The 13,240-nt window shown below is 41.0% G+C and overlaps 3 protein-coding genes across 6 annotated transcripts in view; 2 read left to right on the top strand and 1 right to left on the bottom strand.

The window, feature by feature from the left end:
• The window catches only part of rtkna (rhotekin a), a 55,916-nt gene extending 49,769 nt beyond the window's left edge, over positions 1-6,147 (top strand). For 2 of the 4 annotated variants that reach the window (XM_079251334.1, XM_079251335.1), the window contains exons 4-11: positions 287-404; positions 541-765; positions 875-969; positions 1,529-1,635; positions 1,781-1,912; positions 2,780-2,945; positions 3,134-3,238; positions 4,377-6,146. In XM_079251334.1, coding sequence (XP_079107460.1) covers positions 287-404; positions 541-765; positions 875-969; positions 1,529-1,635; positions 1,781-1,912; positions 2,780-2,945; positions 3,134-3,238; positions 4,377-5,089 — 1,661 coding nt within the window. In that variant the 3' untranslated portion in view covers positions 5,090-6,146. Of the gene's footprint in view, positions 1-286; positions 405-540; positions 766-874; positions 970-1,528; positions 1,636-1,780; positions 1,913-2,779; positions 2,946-3,133; positions 3,239-3,747; positions 3,845-4,376 lie in introns of all 4 variants that reach the window. The other 2 variants (XM_079251336.1, XM_079251333.1) reach the window with 2 other exon arrangements.
• Positions 6,148-6,949: 802 nt separating this feature from the next.
• mblac2 (metallo-beta-lactamase domain containing 2) lies at positions 6,950-9,806 on the bottom strand. The gene is made up of 3 exons (XM_079251800.1): positions 9,327-9,806; positions 7,434-7,648; positions 6,950-7,130 (listed from the first exon to the last, which is right to left on the bottom strand). The coding sequence occupies exons 1-3, from the start codon at positions 9,766-9,768 to the stop codon at positions 6,957-6,959; spliced, it is 831 nt and encodes a 276-aa protein (XP_079107926.1). The 5' UTR covers positions 9,769-9,806; the 3' UTR covers positions 6,950-6,956.
• Positions 9,807-10,504: 698 nt separating this feature from the next.
• On the top strand, positions 10,505-13,044 carry polr3g (polymerase (RNA) III (DNA directed) polypeptide G; the record flags this gene model as incomplete). The annotated part of the gene is made up of 7 exons (XM_079250768.1): positions 10,505-10,615; positions 11,252-11,381; positions 11,910-11,975; positions 12,074-12,133; positions 12,220-12,284; positions 12,732-12,854; positions 12,958-13,044. 7 exons carry the CDS (start codon positions 10,505-10,507, stop codon positions 13,042-13,044), a joined length of 642 nt encoding a protein of 213 aa, XP_079106894.1.
• Positions 13,045-13,240: the final 196 nt, after the last annotated feature.

Raw genomic sequence — 13,240 nt, 5'->3', positions numbered from 1 at the left:
AATATACATAGAATGTATTGGGGTGATTTAGATGAATAAATGTCTATACAATGCATTGACAATTTAAATTCTCCTCTTACATTAATTCAATCACTGCCTCTGCTTGACTATTTTCAACATTTTGTTTCAACTCGCTTTCTATAGGTTGTAAATGATTATATATTTAAAGCGCAAAACAAGTTTTAAGTGACACTGCATAATTAAAACGTATAAAGATGAATATAAATATGTTTTCTAACAGATTTTTCTTTTGTCCTTTTTCATTCTTAATCTTGCTCTTTTGCAGAGCTTCATAGGTGTGCAGTGTTCTGTCTGCTACAGCTGGGAGGAGAAATCTTTGACACAGAAATGGTGATCGTTGACCGGACGCTCACTGACATCTGCTTTGACAACACCATTATATTGTGAGTTGTCTGTCAATTCTTGGATAAAGATCTGAACTGTTGTGGTTCAAAGATGAAGATTTGTCTCCAAAATGCATTTTTCTGGTTACATTTGAATTATGCTTCAGGTAAAGGTTGTCATATGTGCATCCTGCAGCAATGAAGCCAGCCCTGGTTTTGAGTTGCGAGTCGAGCTATATAGCTGCTGCTCAGAGGATGACTACTCTGCAGGAAGCACACCAAGGAAACTCGCCAGCAAGCTGAGTTCTTCACTTGGGCGATCAGCTGGGAGGAAGCTCCGAGCTGCCATGGAGCCTGGACCATGCAGTCCTGTCAGCAATGGGAGTGCAGCTCCTCTTCTGCTGCCAGTTCCTTCTGTGCCGTAAGTTGTAGCTTCAAATAACCATAATAACATGGGCATTTATGGAATTTTAATTCAATTTTTTTGGTCAAAGGATAACGTTTTTACCCATTTTCCTGTGTGTTAACAGGGGCCCCAAATACCACCTTTTAGCTCATACCACCCTGTCGCTGTCACACGTCCAAGACAGCTTTCGCACGCATGACCTCACCATTTCAGGCAACGGTGAGTGGCAGCCTCCATCAGTCTGTGTCCTCACCAGCTTTCTGTGCCAGATCAGCCATCTGTCCACTGTATTTGTCCTCCTCTCGCTCCACTCTGCCTCTCGTATCCCCCTTACATCTAATGCAGTCCTTTAAAACCAGTGTATGGTGCACCTCCTCCTCCTCCACTTGGTATTCTCAGACACACAACCATCGTCAAAGTTACAGTAATAAAGGCTAAGCTGGTGGGGTGGCTGCTTTTTAAAGCTGTAATGATGTGGGCTAACAGCCCAGACCCAGAGACAGACAGGCCCCTTGTGTTTTATTCATCGGCCCCTCAGCCTGCTGTAAAGTTTCATAGCTGCACTTCATGACGCTTTCTGCCGCTGCCAGTCTTTTACACCCAAGTGCCGTGTTTTGTGTGTTTAATGGAGGGCGGTGTGACACAAGGATGAGGAGTGCGACTGGGTTTGTGCATGCATGTGACAGCATGTTTGTGTGTGAATTATGCATGGCTTGTCAGAATATTTTTATTTATTTATGCTGTTTATTTTCTCTGTCCATCCACTTGTGCGCCGTAGAAGAGTGTTCATACTGGCTGCCGCTCTATGGCAGTATGTGCTGTCGCCTCGTGGCTCAGCCCAACTGTATGACCCAGCAGATGATGAGTGGATGCTTGAAAGTTAAGGTGAGTTTTGAGGTGTTCATTAAAGGCTTTCCCAAGCTTTTATTTTTGTTTCTGACTATTTTTTAACCTATCCCAGCCCCACCACTTCTCTTCCCTCTCTCATGCTGGTATCTTTGTTTCTCTTATGTTACTGTTTGCCTCCCAGCAATGTGGAGGTGACCCTCAGAGTTGGACAAAGGTGTATGCCGTTCTGAAAGGAACAAGCCTCTTCTGCTACCATCGGCAAGAAGATGTGGAGGCTAATATTGAGCCAGCTTTCACCATTGGCATCAACAAAGTAAGCAAACGGTTATGGTTTAAGAATTGAAGAGACCATCCTGAATGCAGTAAAAACCTCTTTGATGTTGATTCAACCTGACAGAAACCATAGCTTTGTATTTTTGTCAATACCCAAGGCGTTAGCATAAAGGCTGGTGAGGCTTTTGGATTGCTGCCAGCATAAATATGAAGCCAACCCGGTGGTGTGATCTGAAAAAATAGATAAGAAGTTGGCTCTTTCTCCATTTTTTGTTTCCTTCAGCAAGAGACCTTCATCTGCCACAGTGGAGCTACTAAGAGGTCAAGATAATAAAAAAAAAAAAAAAAAAAAAAAAAAACTGCATTCTTTGTGAAGAGTGTGTGTATATTTAAGACTGAGAAAAAAAAAATCCAATTTTCACTCAGGTGGTCATCTTTCTGAGGTTGATAGTTGATGGGCTTTCTCATTCACTGAGCAGTGATTCATTTGGTCCTTTGTGGCCTCAGTTCCACAACACACAGCTTACCTAAATCTAAGTCTGTGCGATCGAATGTGTGAAATCCTTTTCAAGTGTAAGATAATTTTAGTAGTGTAACTGGCAGGTAAATGAGGCAACACTGCCATCCAGTGGTCACAAATGGACCTGGCCACATTTGGACTAGACTAAAGAGGTGGGAATTGGGAGTTTGCTCTTTTTTGTTGGATAATTGCTGAAGGGAGATGGTCTGGAAGGGGACTAATTGGTAGTTTTATTAATGAGGGCTTATTTTCTTTGGGGATTCACAATTACAATTGCCAAAATGAACAGTTGTTGCAGCACATAATTTTGTTCATTCAGGAGATCTGGCATTCATTCCCAGCTGTGGGCATGTCATGGCAGATGATTACAAGTGTACTTTGTTTCAGGAGACCAGAATACGTGCGTCAGAGAAGGACCCTCACAGCAAAGTTCAGAATATCTGCATCAGTAACCAGTATGGAGGGGAGGAGGTCATGCACACTTTGACCACAGACAGCCGGGAGGACACACACCGCTGGATGGAAGCTTTTTGGCAGCATTTCTATGATATGAGTAAGTGTTTATAATGGAGTTCAGGAAGTTTATGCGATACACACCTACTAAGTTCAGACAAGTGCACGTAGTTTACAACATTGCTTTAAGGACTCTGAAGAACAGGAACTGTAGTGTTGCATGTTATTCTGTCTTATCTGATTAGTCTGATTAGTTCATTAAAGATGACAACCTGATGCGTTAAACAGGCCAATGGAAGCAGTGCTGTGATGATGTGATGAAAATTGAGCTTCCGATACCAAGGAAACCAGCTCCTATCACACCAAAACAGGGGTCTCTTTACCATGAAATGGGTGAGTCATGCAAATGATTTACTGTGGAAATACAATCAGAAGGTTTTCTGCAGGTAAAGTGGGCACTGCACCTGCGCCATGTGTGACTGTTAACTTTCAATTCTTTTGAAGCATGTGCATGATAGATGCAGTCGCAGTTACACGCAATATGTCAAACTCACATCCTGCTTTACTTCTCTGTTCTCTAGAAATGAATGACTCTTATCTGATAAGCTGATTTACTGTCTTCTCTTTGTCCTTTTCCCTGTCTCAAACCCACCATTTACCATTCACCGTTCCCTTCTTGTTCCTTTTTGTATTATTGATCAATATTATTTATAAACTTTCATTTGAATGGGTGAAATGCCCCTATTATTGGGTGGACTTTTTTTTATTTTCTTCTCTCATACTTTAAACCCACATCAACACTTACTCATTTTTTTGTTGTGATCATCAAACAACCCTTTCCACCCCACCCTTTTCCTTCTTGCCAACTTCTCCTCATGGTTTCTTTAACCCTCTCCTGGCAGCCACTCTTGCTACACCCTCCTGTGAGGGTCTTCTGCTGCAGGATAACGCTGTGTCCGCTGAGATTCGGGCTCTGCTCTCTTCCTATTACAACGACAGGTGAAGTAGCAGGTGTAGGGCTTCATGTAGACTTAGCTTCAGTTGCTAGATCAAATGAGAAAAATAAGGACTGGCTTCAGCTTAATGGCCAGATGATGTTCAACATTACTAGACGAGGTCTGTTTTATTTAAATCCCATGCAGATTGGAAGATGGGTAATTCATATAAGGTGCTGGGATGTTTCCTAATAATTCTGCACGAATAATGCATGACTTGAAATGAACCCCAGAAAAGCTTTTTTTTTTCCTTCTTAAATAATCTTTTTTTAATTTTTTAATATTATGTTGCTGTTTCAGTTTGAGCTTTGTATTTCACAAACTGCAAACACGTTTATAGACCAAACAGAATACATGCATAAGTAGACTTCAGAGTAGATTCTGCAATAATAATGAACTCGTTTTTACCTTAGAAGTATTCAAAATGTTCATATCTATGTAATTCTATTTTAAATAAGTGCAAATCCCTTGCTGATCTTGTCTCAAACCTGCTCTCCAGAAGCATAATGATGACTTTGCTGATTCTTCCCCTTCAGTTATTGAGTCATCAGACGACCTCAGCAGCACTGTCTCAGACATCTTGGCTCGGAGGATGCAGGAGCTAGAACTCCGCAGCCAGCTGGGCACCTCTCCCACCTGGATGTCTATGTTAGAGGAGAACAATACAAAAAGTGCTGGCTTCCGTCATCCGTGTACTTCTCGCCTGTCTGGTCACAGTCCCCGCACTCCTCATCGACTACCCCGGAGCCCTGTGAGCCCTCACCGCTGCCCGCAGCTGGGTCTGCTGTCCTCAGATGCAAGTTTAACATCTGACAGCGACAGTCACTGTAGCATCAGCCCCTGCTCTCACCACCACGGCTGGCCCGAGCCATCCTCGAACTTTTATTTGTCATCTTCCCCCTCCCGTCTGAGGCCACGGACTCTTTCACTGGACGCTAAGCTCAGCACACTTCGAGGGAGGGGGTACGGAGGAGGAGGGACCTTCTTGTGCCCATGCCAGCCTCCCCCCTCGTCGCTGCTCACTCCTCTCCCCATCTCCTCTCGATCACCTCGGTCACAGCACAGCGCACAGACTACACTCTCCTGCTCCAGCTCCACCTCGAGTAATAGCTCCAGCAACAGTGAAGGCAGCCACAGCCCCGAGTCATCCGAGGGAGTTCCTTTTTCGAGGCCATCCCCAGCTCGACGCAGCTTAAGGAACCTCAGGGCTAGGCTCGACCCCCGTAACTGGCTCCAAAGTCAGGTGTGAACTCCATTTCCTGACAGACTTAACGGTACCAGCACTCATTTAACTGTGGTTTAACTGGCTTACTATGTCAACTAAATTTATGTGAGCAGGATTCCTTTAATATGCTTTGATAGAGGGTAGATAGTGGAAGACCCTGTTGGCTCAAACTGGAATGTCTTCTTAAAAAAAAAAAAAAAAAAAACAGTTGACAATCACTGATCTCTGGGTTTCCAGTGTTGTAAAAATGGGAGGTACTCTGCTTGCTTTGAAAAATGGTCCTGCTGCTTGGGAGAAAGTACTGCTAGGAATTAAGGACTTGCTTGGAAATGCACCACACTATACTTTTTTTTTTTTTTTTTTTTTTAAATCTAACTGTAAAACTGGAAATGGTTTGATTTTGCCCTCTGCATCAGAAAGTCTTTCTACTCAGTGTTAAGTCGCCTCTCACTGTGCACCTGCTTTATTTTGACAGGTTGTTGATGCAAGTTTATGTTCAAAGCAAAATGAACATCAAGTTAAATAGGTCTAAAAGTTTTTTGATGATAGAAACTCTTAAATGTTGCGGGAAGAGTTAGTTTTTATTGCCTGTACTGTGATATCTGCTTCAGTGTACTCATTATTTGCATAAGACATGAACTATGTGAGCCTCCTAAAATGAACATGCACCATGTCGTTTTCATGCATGATTTGACTTAGTTAAAATGTTAAACTACTTGAGATAATTTAAACTGTGGGGAAAGCTCAGCCCTGAAACTCAGATCTCAACCATTTTACTAAGGTTTGTCTCATGCTTGAAAAACAGCCTTTGTTACTGTAAATCAATTTTAATAAGTTAACAGATGAATCTTTCGTTGTCTTTTGTTACATTGATTTTATAAATGCAGCTGTATTGAACAGTGATTATCATATTAACAGATGATGTGCAGATATTTAACTGTTAGAAATAAATAACATTGAATGTTATAACCTTGCAAGTCACCCTTTTTTAGCAGGCTTTAGTGTTCTGCATGTGCACCATCTAAAAAGGGTGAACATGAAATAAAAAGTGTGTAAATCATGTTTAAATATAACAAATAAAATTTTTATCAACACAACTGTCATTTCTTTCACATCTGTGAAATGTGGTCTAAAATTATTTTAGGATTAAGCAAATTTAATCTTTTTTTTTTTTTCTTTGTCTCTAGTACTTTTGGATTTTTGCATTAGAGCTTTCGATCAGATCAGGAAAGTTTAGGGAGGCAAACTCCTTCGTGCACCACATTCTGTCTGCCTTTAACTTCTCTTTTGCATAAAAATCCCAGATAAACAATGTGAATGAAGGAGTAGAAACCTGTGCTGACAGAACAGTCTTTATTGTCAGTGTTTCAATAGCAAAGCCGTAAATAAGTCAACAGCACAAAGCACTATCATCAACATAGGAGGTAGTCATCACTGGGTCTTTACTGAGCATTGTAATATGCATAGATAAAAGCTATGGCCATATTTACCATTTCACATGTCTCAGAGGAGAACCCAAAGTTCCCTGTTCTGTTTGTAGTGCACTTTTGTACCATTGCTGTGCTATCATGACTTAACACCTGCATAAAGTATAAAACCATACATATAATTATACGAAGACCAACATATACATATTTATTAGTAAATAATAACACTAGTAAATACTTTATATATTGTATGCTTTACCTGAAGCTGATAATTGACTTATGTAACCCAAATAGCGAATTTGACATTAAGTTTGGCAATTATATGGATTCTGGGTTACATAAGTGAATGACCAGCATTACATCAAGTTACAGATAAGAAGGGGATCACCCTTAAATTATTTCAGGTCCTCTATATTGAAACATCTTTCTTTGTGCGCTTGTGCTTTCTCCTGCTCCGTGCTGCATTAGCAGGCACAGCGAGGGTTGGATGCTCGCAGCGCCAACCCGGCCAGAGTTCTCCAGGCAAGTGTGGAGAACTTTGCAGGGCATGTTCCAGCTCTGCTGATGTACATAGATGCAATCCGATGGAGCCTCTTAGCACCAAAAGTGTTGTAGTGCCCTGGGAGGACTTGGTCAACCTGTTGGATTTTGCAGGCAATTAATAATTGTAAAGATGCACATTTCCCAAAGCTTTTCCTGAGTAAATCTGGTCTGTACTTATTCTCTTATGGTAAGCAGCAGAAATATCCAGAGGCAGTAAACAAACATCATACAATTATTTAAATACAAGAACGTGACTTTTTTTTTTCCCCAACTAAATATTTCAAATTCTTATATTTGGTGTCTTTTTAAATCAAATAGTATTTTACCAAAAACAAAAAAATGGAGTTACGGTCTGAGCTGAAATTCCTGTACTGCCCTCTAGTGTGTTTCAGTGTTACCTGCTCGCTGTCCACCAGCCCCACCAGACGCTCACAACTGCTGATGTAATCGCTGACCCGACTATAGGGCAGCCAGTCAATCATGGCGCCATCATACACCACATCGCCACTGAACAGCAACTTATTGTCACGGTCATGGAGGCAAATGCTTCCCCGAGAGTGACCTGGCATATGAAGCACTGTCAGCTGTCTGTCGCCGAGGTTAATGACATCACCTAGACAAGAAAAAAAAAAAGTGAGAACACGTTTTTAAACTCATCTAAATGCCCAACCATAGTCTTGGGACTTCATGCAACACACTCCAGACTTAAAGCCAATTTAATGCCACTTCTATTTATACTGCTTGAAACTGCAGTGTTTCGGCATCTAACAAAAATCAGTTCATTTAAATCAATGTTGTTTTGAGTCTGGAACATTAAGTATGGCATTGATTTAGTCCAAACCAGGTACGAGTTGCACAAAAAAGGTGAAACAGACAAACCAAGCAGTGAGATATTCCACCTGCACTGCAGCAGTAGCTCTGACACAGCAAAACAAACCAGGGTATTGACTTACTGCACAGACATTACATTCTCCAACAATACAGAAAGGCTAAGAGTTTACATTATGGATCACACTCCAGCAGCCAAAGCCACTCAGCCCACATGCAACATTACACAAGCACTTCACAACAACTAGCATAGCAATGAGATGTTCTACTTCTATTTTAAGAATAGCAGGGAATCCATACTCTTAAACAATATGCCCCATTTGTCTAGAATGAAATTAAGCTTTAAATCATAATTGATTTGCCTCATTAAGTGGCTAATACTGATATCATAGGCAGGACAATGTCGAAAGTATTTGAATATCCTCTGACATGATTATTAGTGATTGTTACATTACTGATTTGTTTATTGCTGCTGCATATGATATGATTTCTATAAATATGTTACAAAAGTGTCTCTGCACTGTCTTCTTCCTGCCTCTTAAGTAACAGAAACCATCAAAGTCATTGGCACATTAGCTAAAAATAGAAGAACCCTGCAGATGGAGAGTCAAAACAAATACAACTGGTCCTGTTATCACAAATACTCCACACAGTCTAAACTGAAGGCCTCCCTTGAAAGGGGGCTGCAATCATAACCCATCAGATGCTGGATGGGTAGAAAGGTATTTATAACTGTCTAATTGCTACACGTCTCCTCCCCGAAATGTAAAAGGAACAAAAATATTATTTTTAACAAATATTTTGTTCTGGTGTATGTTCACACTGGTTAATTCAGTTGACAGGATTACACCTGCCTGATATTTACCTCTCCTTATTACAAAGGTCATATCTCTCTTTGTGGGGTTTGTGATGATGATGATGATGGTCATGGTGGTGTGTGTGTGTGTGTGTGTGTGTGTGTGTAAGTCACTTTTGATCTTTAGCCAATTTCACGGAGCAATGTGTTGTCTCGGTGTACAAGGCCGAATTATCCAATGGGCTGTATGGGCACAGGCCCAGGGGCCCACGCCCACTTGGAGCCCATGTAGGGAAAACTCCAGCAGTTTGGCAATCAAACAAAATGCATATAAAAGCCAGATAGTTACACCACAGTGTCCAGTGTGTTGCCATTGGTACCACTGGCTGAGAGATGTTAGAAATGTCGTTTTAAAGTGTATCATTCACAATTTTCACAATGTTGCGGTGGGGAATGGGTCCCTGGAACACTCTGGGCCTAATCCGGCCCTGTCGGTGTAGCGTAAAATTCTAGCAATTCAGTCTAGTGCGACCATTAAATCCATTATAGTAACGAACATCATAGTTTTCTTTCTCCTGGTAAAGAGACACCATATGACCTGGTCTTTGATCAGAGATTTACACCCCCACAAGAAATTATATCCGCAATGGCTGCATCTCCTACCTACCCTCCTGCAGTATGTGTGTGGGCTGCACAGCCTTGACTTTGTAGTGCCTTGCCCTCCAGCCTGGACTTGGAGCCTCGGCTATCTCTCTGTCACTGAGCCAGGTGACCGTCTCAAAGTTATCTCCGTTGGCCAGGGCATCGACCTCTGCGCTGTGGACGCCCACCTGTTGGAACTGATGCAGACCCCCCGAGTGGTCGAAGTGGGCGTGGGTGGCGACTGCCAACAGTGGATTTTTCCTTTGCGGGTCCTTTCCAAGCAGCCCCTTGGCGTCGATGTAGTCAGGTAGGCTCCTCAGACCCAAACCTGTGTCTATCACTACGTCCTGATGTGTACCGCGGAGCAACCAAATGTTGGCTCGGTTCTCTGACTGATAGAATCGCTCCTGGATCCAGAAGAGTCCGTCTCCAAGCGATTTGTGAGCGTACCAGTCGTCTGCAGACATCCCCAGTCATGCGTTTGTCAAGGTAAGCTTCAATGGGAATTGTGTTGCCAGGTGATGTAGCGGAGCAACGCTGCTAGGCTAATGTGATGGCTAACTGTATAATATATCCTATGGTGGCTACCGACACGCCCTTGTAGAAGGAGAGCCGCCTGATAGGGTTAGCCAACGAGTGACGATATGTTCCAGAAGGCTTACAATTGGCTATAGTGAAACTCCACATTTGTCGACGTAATGTATGGGCGGGGCTATTTAAAGTCACATTTACGCATGCTGACTGGTTTGTGTGGTGTGTACACGTTCCCAAGCCGGTGCGGGCAAAGTTCTACAAATAATCATTAGGTTTAGTTATATGTTCGCATTATTTTCACGTTTTAGTTTTCATTCCGAACGAGTGATAAAACTGCTCAGCTGAATGTCAGCGACAAGTAAACCTGAAAACATAGAGCTTTATTGTTACTAAACTTCTTACAATGAGCACTTAGCTCATTGCCAGTCTAAATCATTGATTCAGCTTTTAGTGAATCTCCACATTAGGAGCAATCCACTGACAGTTTTCTAGTGAGTATCAAATATTTCTGCATGTTTGTCCCTGGCGTCCTCTCTCTTTGCTGATTAATGCTGCAATATCGAAGAAATCTCAAAGATTGAAATCTGCAGTGGTGTCAACACGTGCTTTGCAGTGACGCTGACTGAAGACGTGGACTTTCTGTTGCAGGTACAGGAGACACCTATTGCCATGGCAGGAAAAGGCCGTGGAATAGCTGCATTTACCTTCAACATTGAGGCTCTGGGCATCGGCAGGGGCAGCATGCCAGAAGCCAGGGTGGGGCCCAGCCCGTTGTTTCCCGTAAGTACCAGCCACATACACACATACACAGTCACAGAGAGCTCACAATGAGCTCACCGATCAGTTTATTAACTACAGTTTGAAGTTCATACAACTGATACAAAATGTGCCAATCTCTAGCTGGACCAACAGAAGTATAACTTTCAGACAGGCAAGTGAAATGTGTGTCAAATAAAGAGAGAGATTGTTCTTTTTTTTTTTTCTTTTTTTTTTTGTCAACTAAAAATGAGCTGTTCCTGTATTGTTTCATTAAAAAAAAAAAAAAAAAAGACTAAATTTATTCTTTGTATTTTAGTAATGGGGTTCATATCCTTAGGCCAAATATCTTACTGTAAGAAACTGTACATCTGACGTGGGAAATTGGATTTGGACTTTGCTTGCATTTTAATTGCCAATTTATAAAATTCACATTTGGTTTTGATTAGTCTGGTTTAATTATATACTGTACAGCTTCACTATAACCAATTAATGTTATTGTGCTTAAGTTAAAGTCTTCTACTCTAAAGAACCTTGGTACCAAACCTTCAGCTTGTTGCCATGTCTGCTTCATTGTTGATCAAAGGCAGCATAAAGTCACCTCTTTTAAAGACGTCTATTTTCTTTTTATGACTCATTAAATATTTTATTCTGCTCTAGACTACTGAATTTAAACCAGTTCCATTGAAAGCTGGTGAAGAAGAAGACTACATGTTGGCTTTAAAACAAGAGTTTAGGGGAACGATGCAACGGCTGCCACATAATATCAAAACTCAGTCCAACAAAGCAGGTGAGGAACAGAGTGGTGCATTAGAAACCAGACATCTGATAGAATTGCAATAGCAAGACAATTTGAGCTGCTATGAGCGAAGATAATGCAGCTTTTAGGAACTGAGACATTTAATTAGGGGCATACCTAGAAAAAGGAAAGGAGCATAATCATGGCAGATTATTGAGTTGCAGCTGCTGTCTCATCTTGAGGCATTAAACTGATTTCTTCAGTCTAGCATTACAAGCCTCTGAGTTCAGTACAGCTGAACACAATAGATCTGCAGCAAGCAGTGGATTGAAGATGTTCATATATGTAATATGCTTTTTTGCTTTTTAGTCATATAACTGAGAACAATAATTGCTATGTATTGGGACCATGGCCATAAGATTAATTCATTTTGCAGTTACATGTTTAGAAAAGATCATTTATTACTGTGACAAAGTAAGTAGAGTAAGTAGCAATCAAAGGTTACTTCTGAACATAATGTGAATTCTTTTTGAGTGTGTACCGATGTTAAAGAGTTTAACTCTTGTTCATATTAAACAGAAGTAGAAAAATACACAGAAAGATACCTGAAGCAAAGCCAGATGAATGATGACAAATGGACTCCAGGTACCTACAGGAACACATTGTCACAGAAAAAGAGCAAATTTAGGAAGAGGGGAAAAAATGATTAGGTCAAGTGATGCAGATATTATTAATCTTTTTAGACTGGAACCTCTTTCCAAAAGAATTGATGCCCCGAAGTAAAAAGCCTCGAACAAAAACGGGTAAGTCAGAGCCACCATGCTTGTGATGAAATTTCATTTGGAGATTCAAAGGAAGCTATTAAAAACAAAACATTTTGTTGTAACAGGTACAAAGAAGAAAAGTGTGAAGATACCCTCTAAAGCAGCAGCAGACATTTTGAATAAGTTGGATGTAAGCTTGTTCTTATATTGTTTGGTTTGTATTGAACAACTGTGCATTCATTACATCAACTTGTTTGTCTGTGTTTCTGTATATTCATCACTGGCATGTGTGCTTTAAGTTAGGGCTATGTAAACAACTGTTAGCAAACAGTTTCAGACTTATCTCACTCTTTTTCCATTTCAAACTTGGTATACATTGCAGTGACAAAGCTTTAGACTGGAATATCTCAGCAACGCAGCTAATTAAGCCTTTTCCTAACACTTGAAATTGACCTCCGGTGTATCAGTGGTTCATGCCGTGCATCTGCAATTTAACCGGAGTTCATGTGTCCCGATATTAATTTAATGTACATATGACAGACAGTGCTTCAAATGTCAAAGGTGATGAAATCCATATGTGTAGTATCAATTTTAAGCTTGAAAATGACTTGCATAAATCAGTTCATGGTAATGTCAGGAACTGGACAAGAAAGATGACACAAACCCAGAGAAATCGGACGATGAGACGGAGGGAAAAAAAGGCAATGAGGATGAGGAAGAAATTGAAGAGGAAGAATATGATGAAGTGGATCTTGAAGAGGTTTGATTACAAATAACCTGAGAACTGAATTGTTGAACCTCTTGGTTCATAGTACTGTAACATAAGAATCACATACTGTTTTATTGTGTTTGTTTCTCTGAAGGACAATGACTACATCGAAAGCTATTTCGACAACGGTGAAGATTTTGCTGCAGATAGTGATAACATGGATGGAGAAGCAACATACTGAAGCAAGCAAGCACTGCTTAATGACGGAGTTTATATTGGTTAGTTATTGCAGATAAGATGGGAACAATGCCAAGCAGAGTGATGCTGTGCTTTTTGTGTGTGTTTTCTTTAAGATTGTAAATATCAGCACAGTGTACAACAGAGTTTACTCAAAATAGAATTATTTATTTTCCACAGGTTGAAAGGCACATACTGTC

The sequence above is a fragment of the Telmatherina bonti genome (assembly GCF_933228915.1).
Source record: "Telmatherina bonti genome assembly, chromosome: 13".
NCBI classification, from domain to species: domain Eukaryota; kingdom Metazoa; phylum Chordata; class Actinopteri; order Atheriniformes; family Telmatherinidae; genus Telmatherina; species Telmatherina bonti.
This window is presented reverse-complemented; position numbering and strand designations above follow the sequence as displayed.

Bases quoted from the DNA above. Each gene is read 5' to 3' on its own strand.
- mblac2 (XM_079251800.1), bottom strand. From the start codon at position 9,768: ATGTCTGCAGACGACTGGTACGCTCACAAATCGCTTGGAGACGGACTC. The intron at 7,649-9,326 runs GTAGGTAGGAGA...TTTCTTGTCTAG, and splicing joins CACACACATACTGCAGGAGG to GTGATGTCATTAACCTCGGC. The intron at 7,131-7,433 runs GTAACACTGAAA...AAAATCCAACAG, and splicing joins GGCTGGTGGACAGCGAGCAG to GTTGACCAAGTCCTCCCAGG.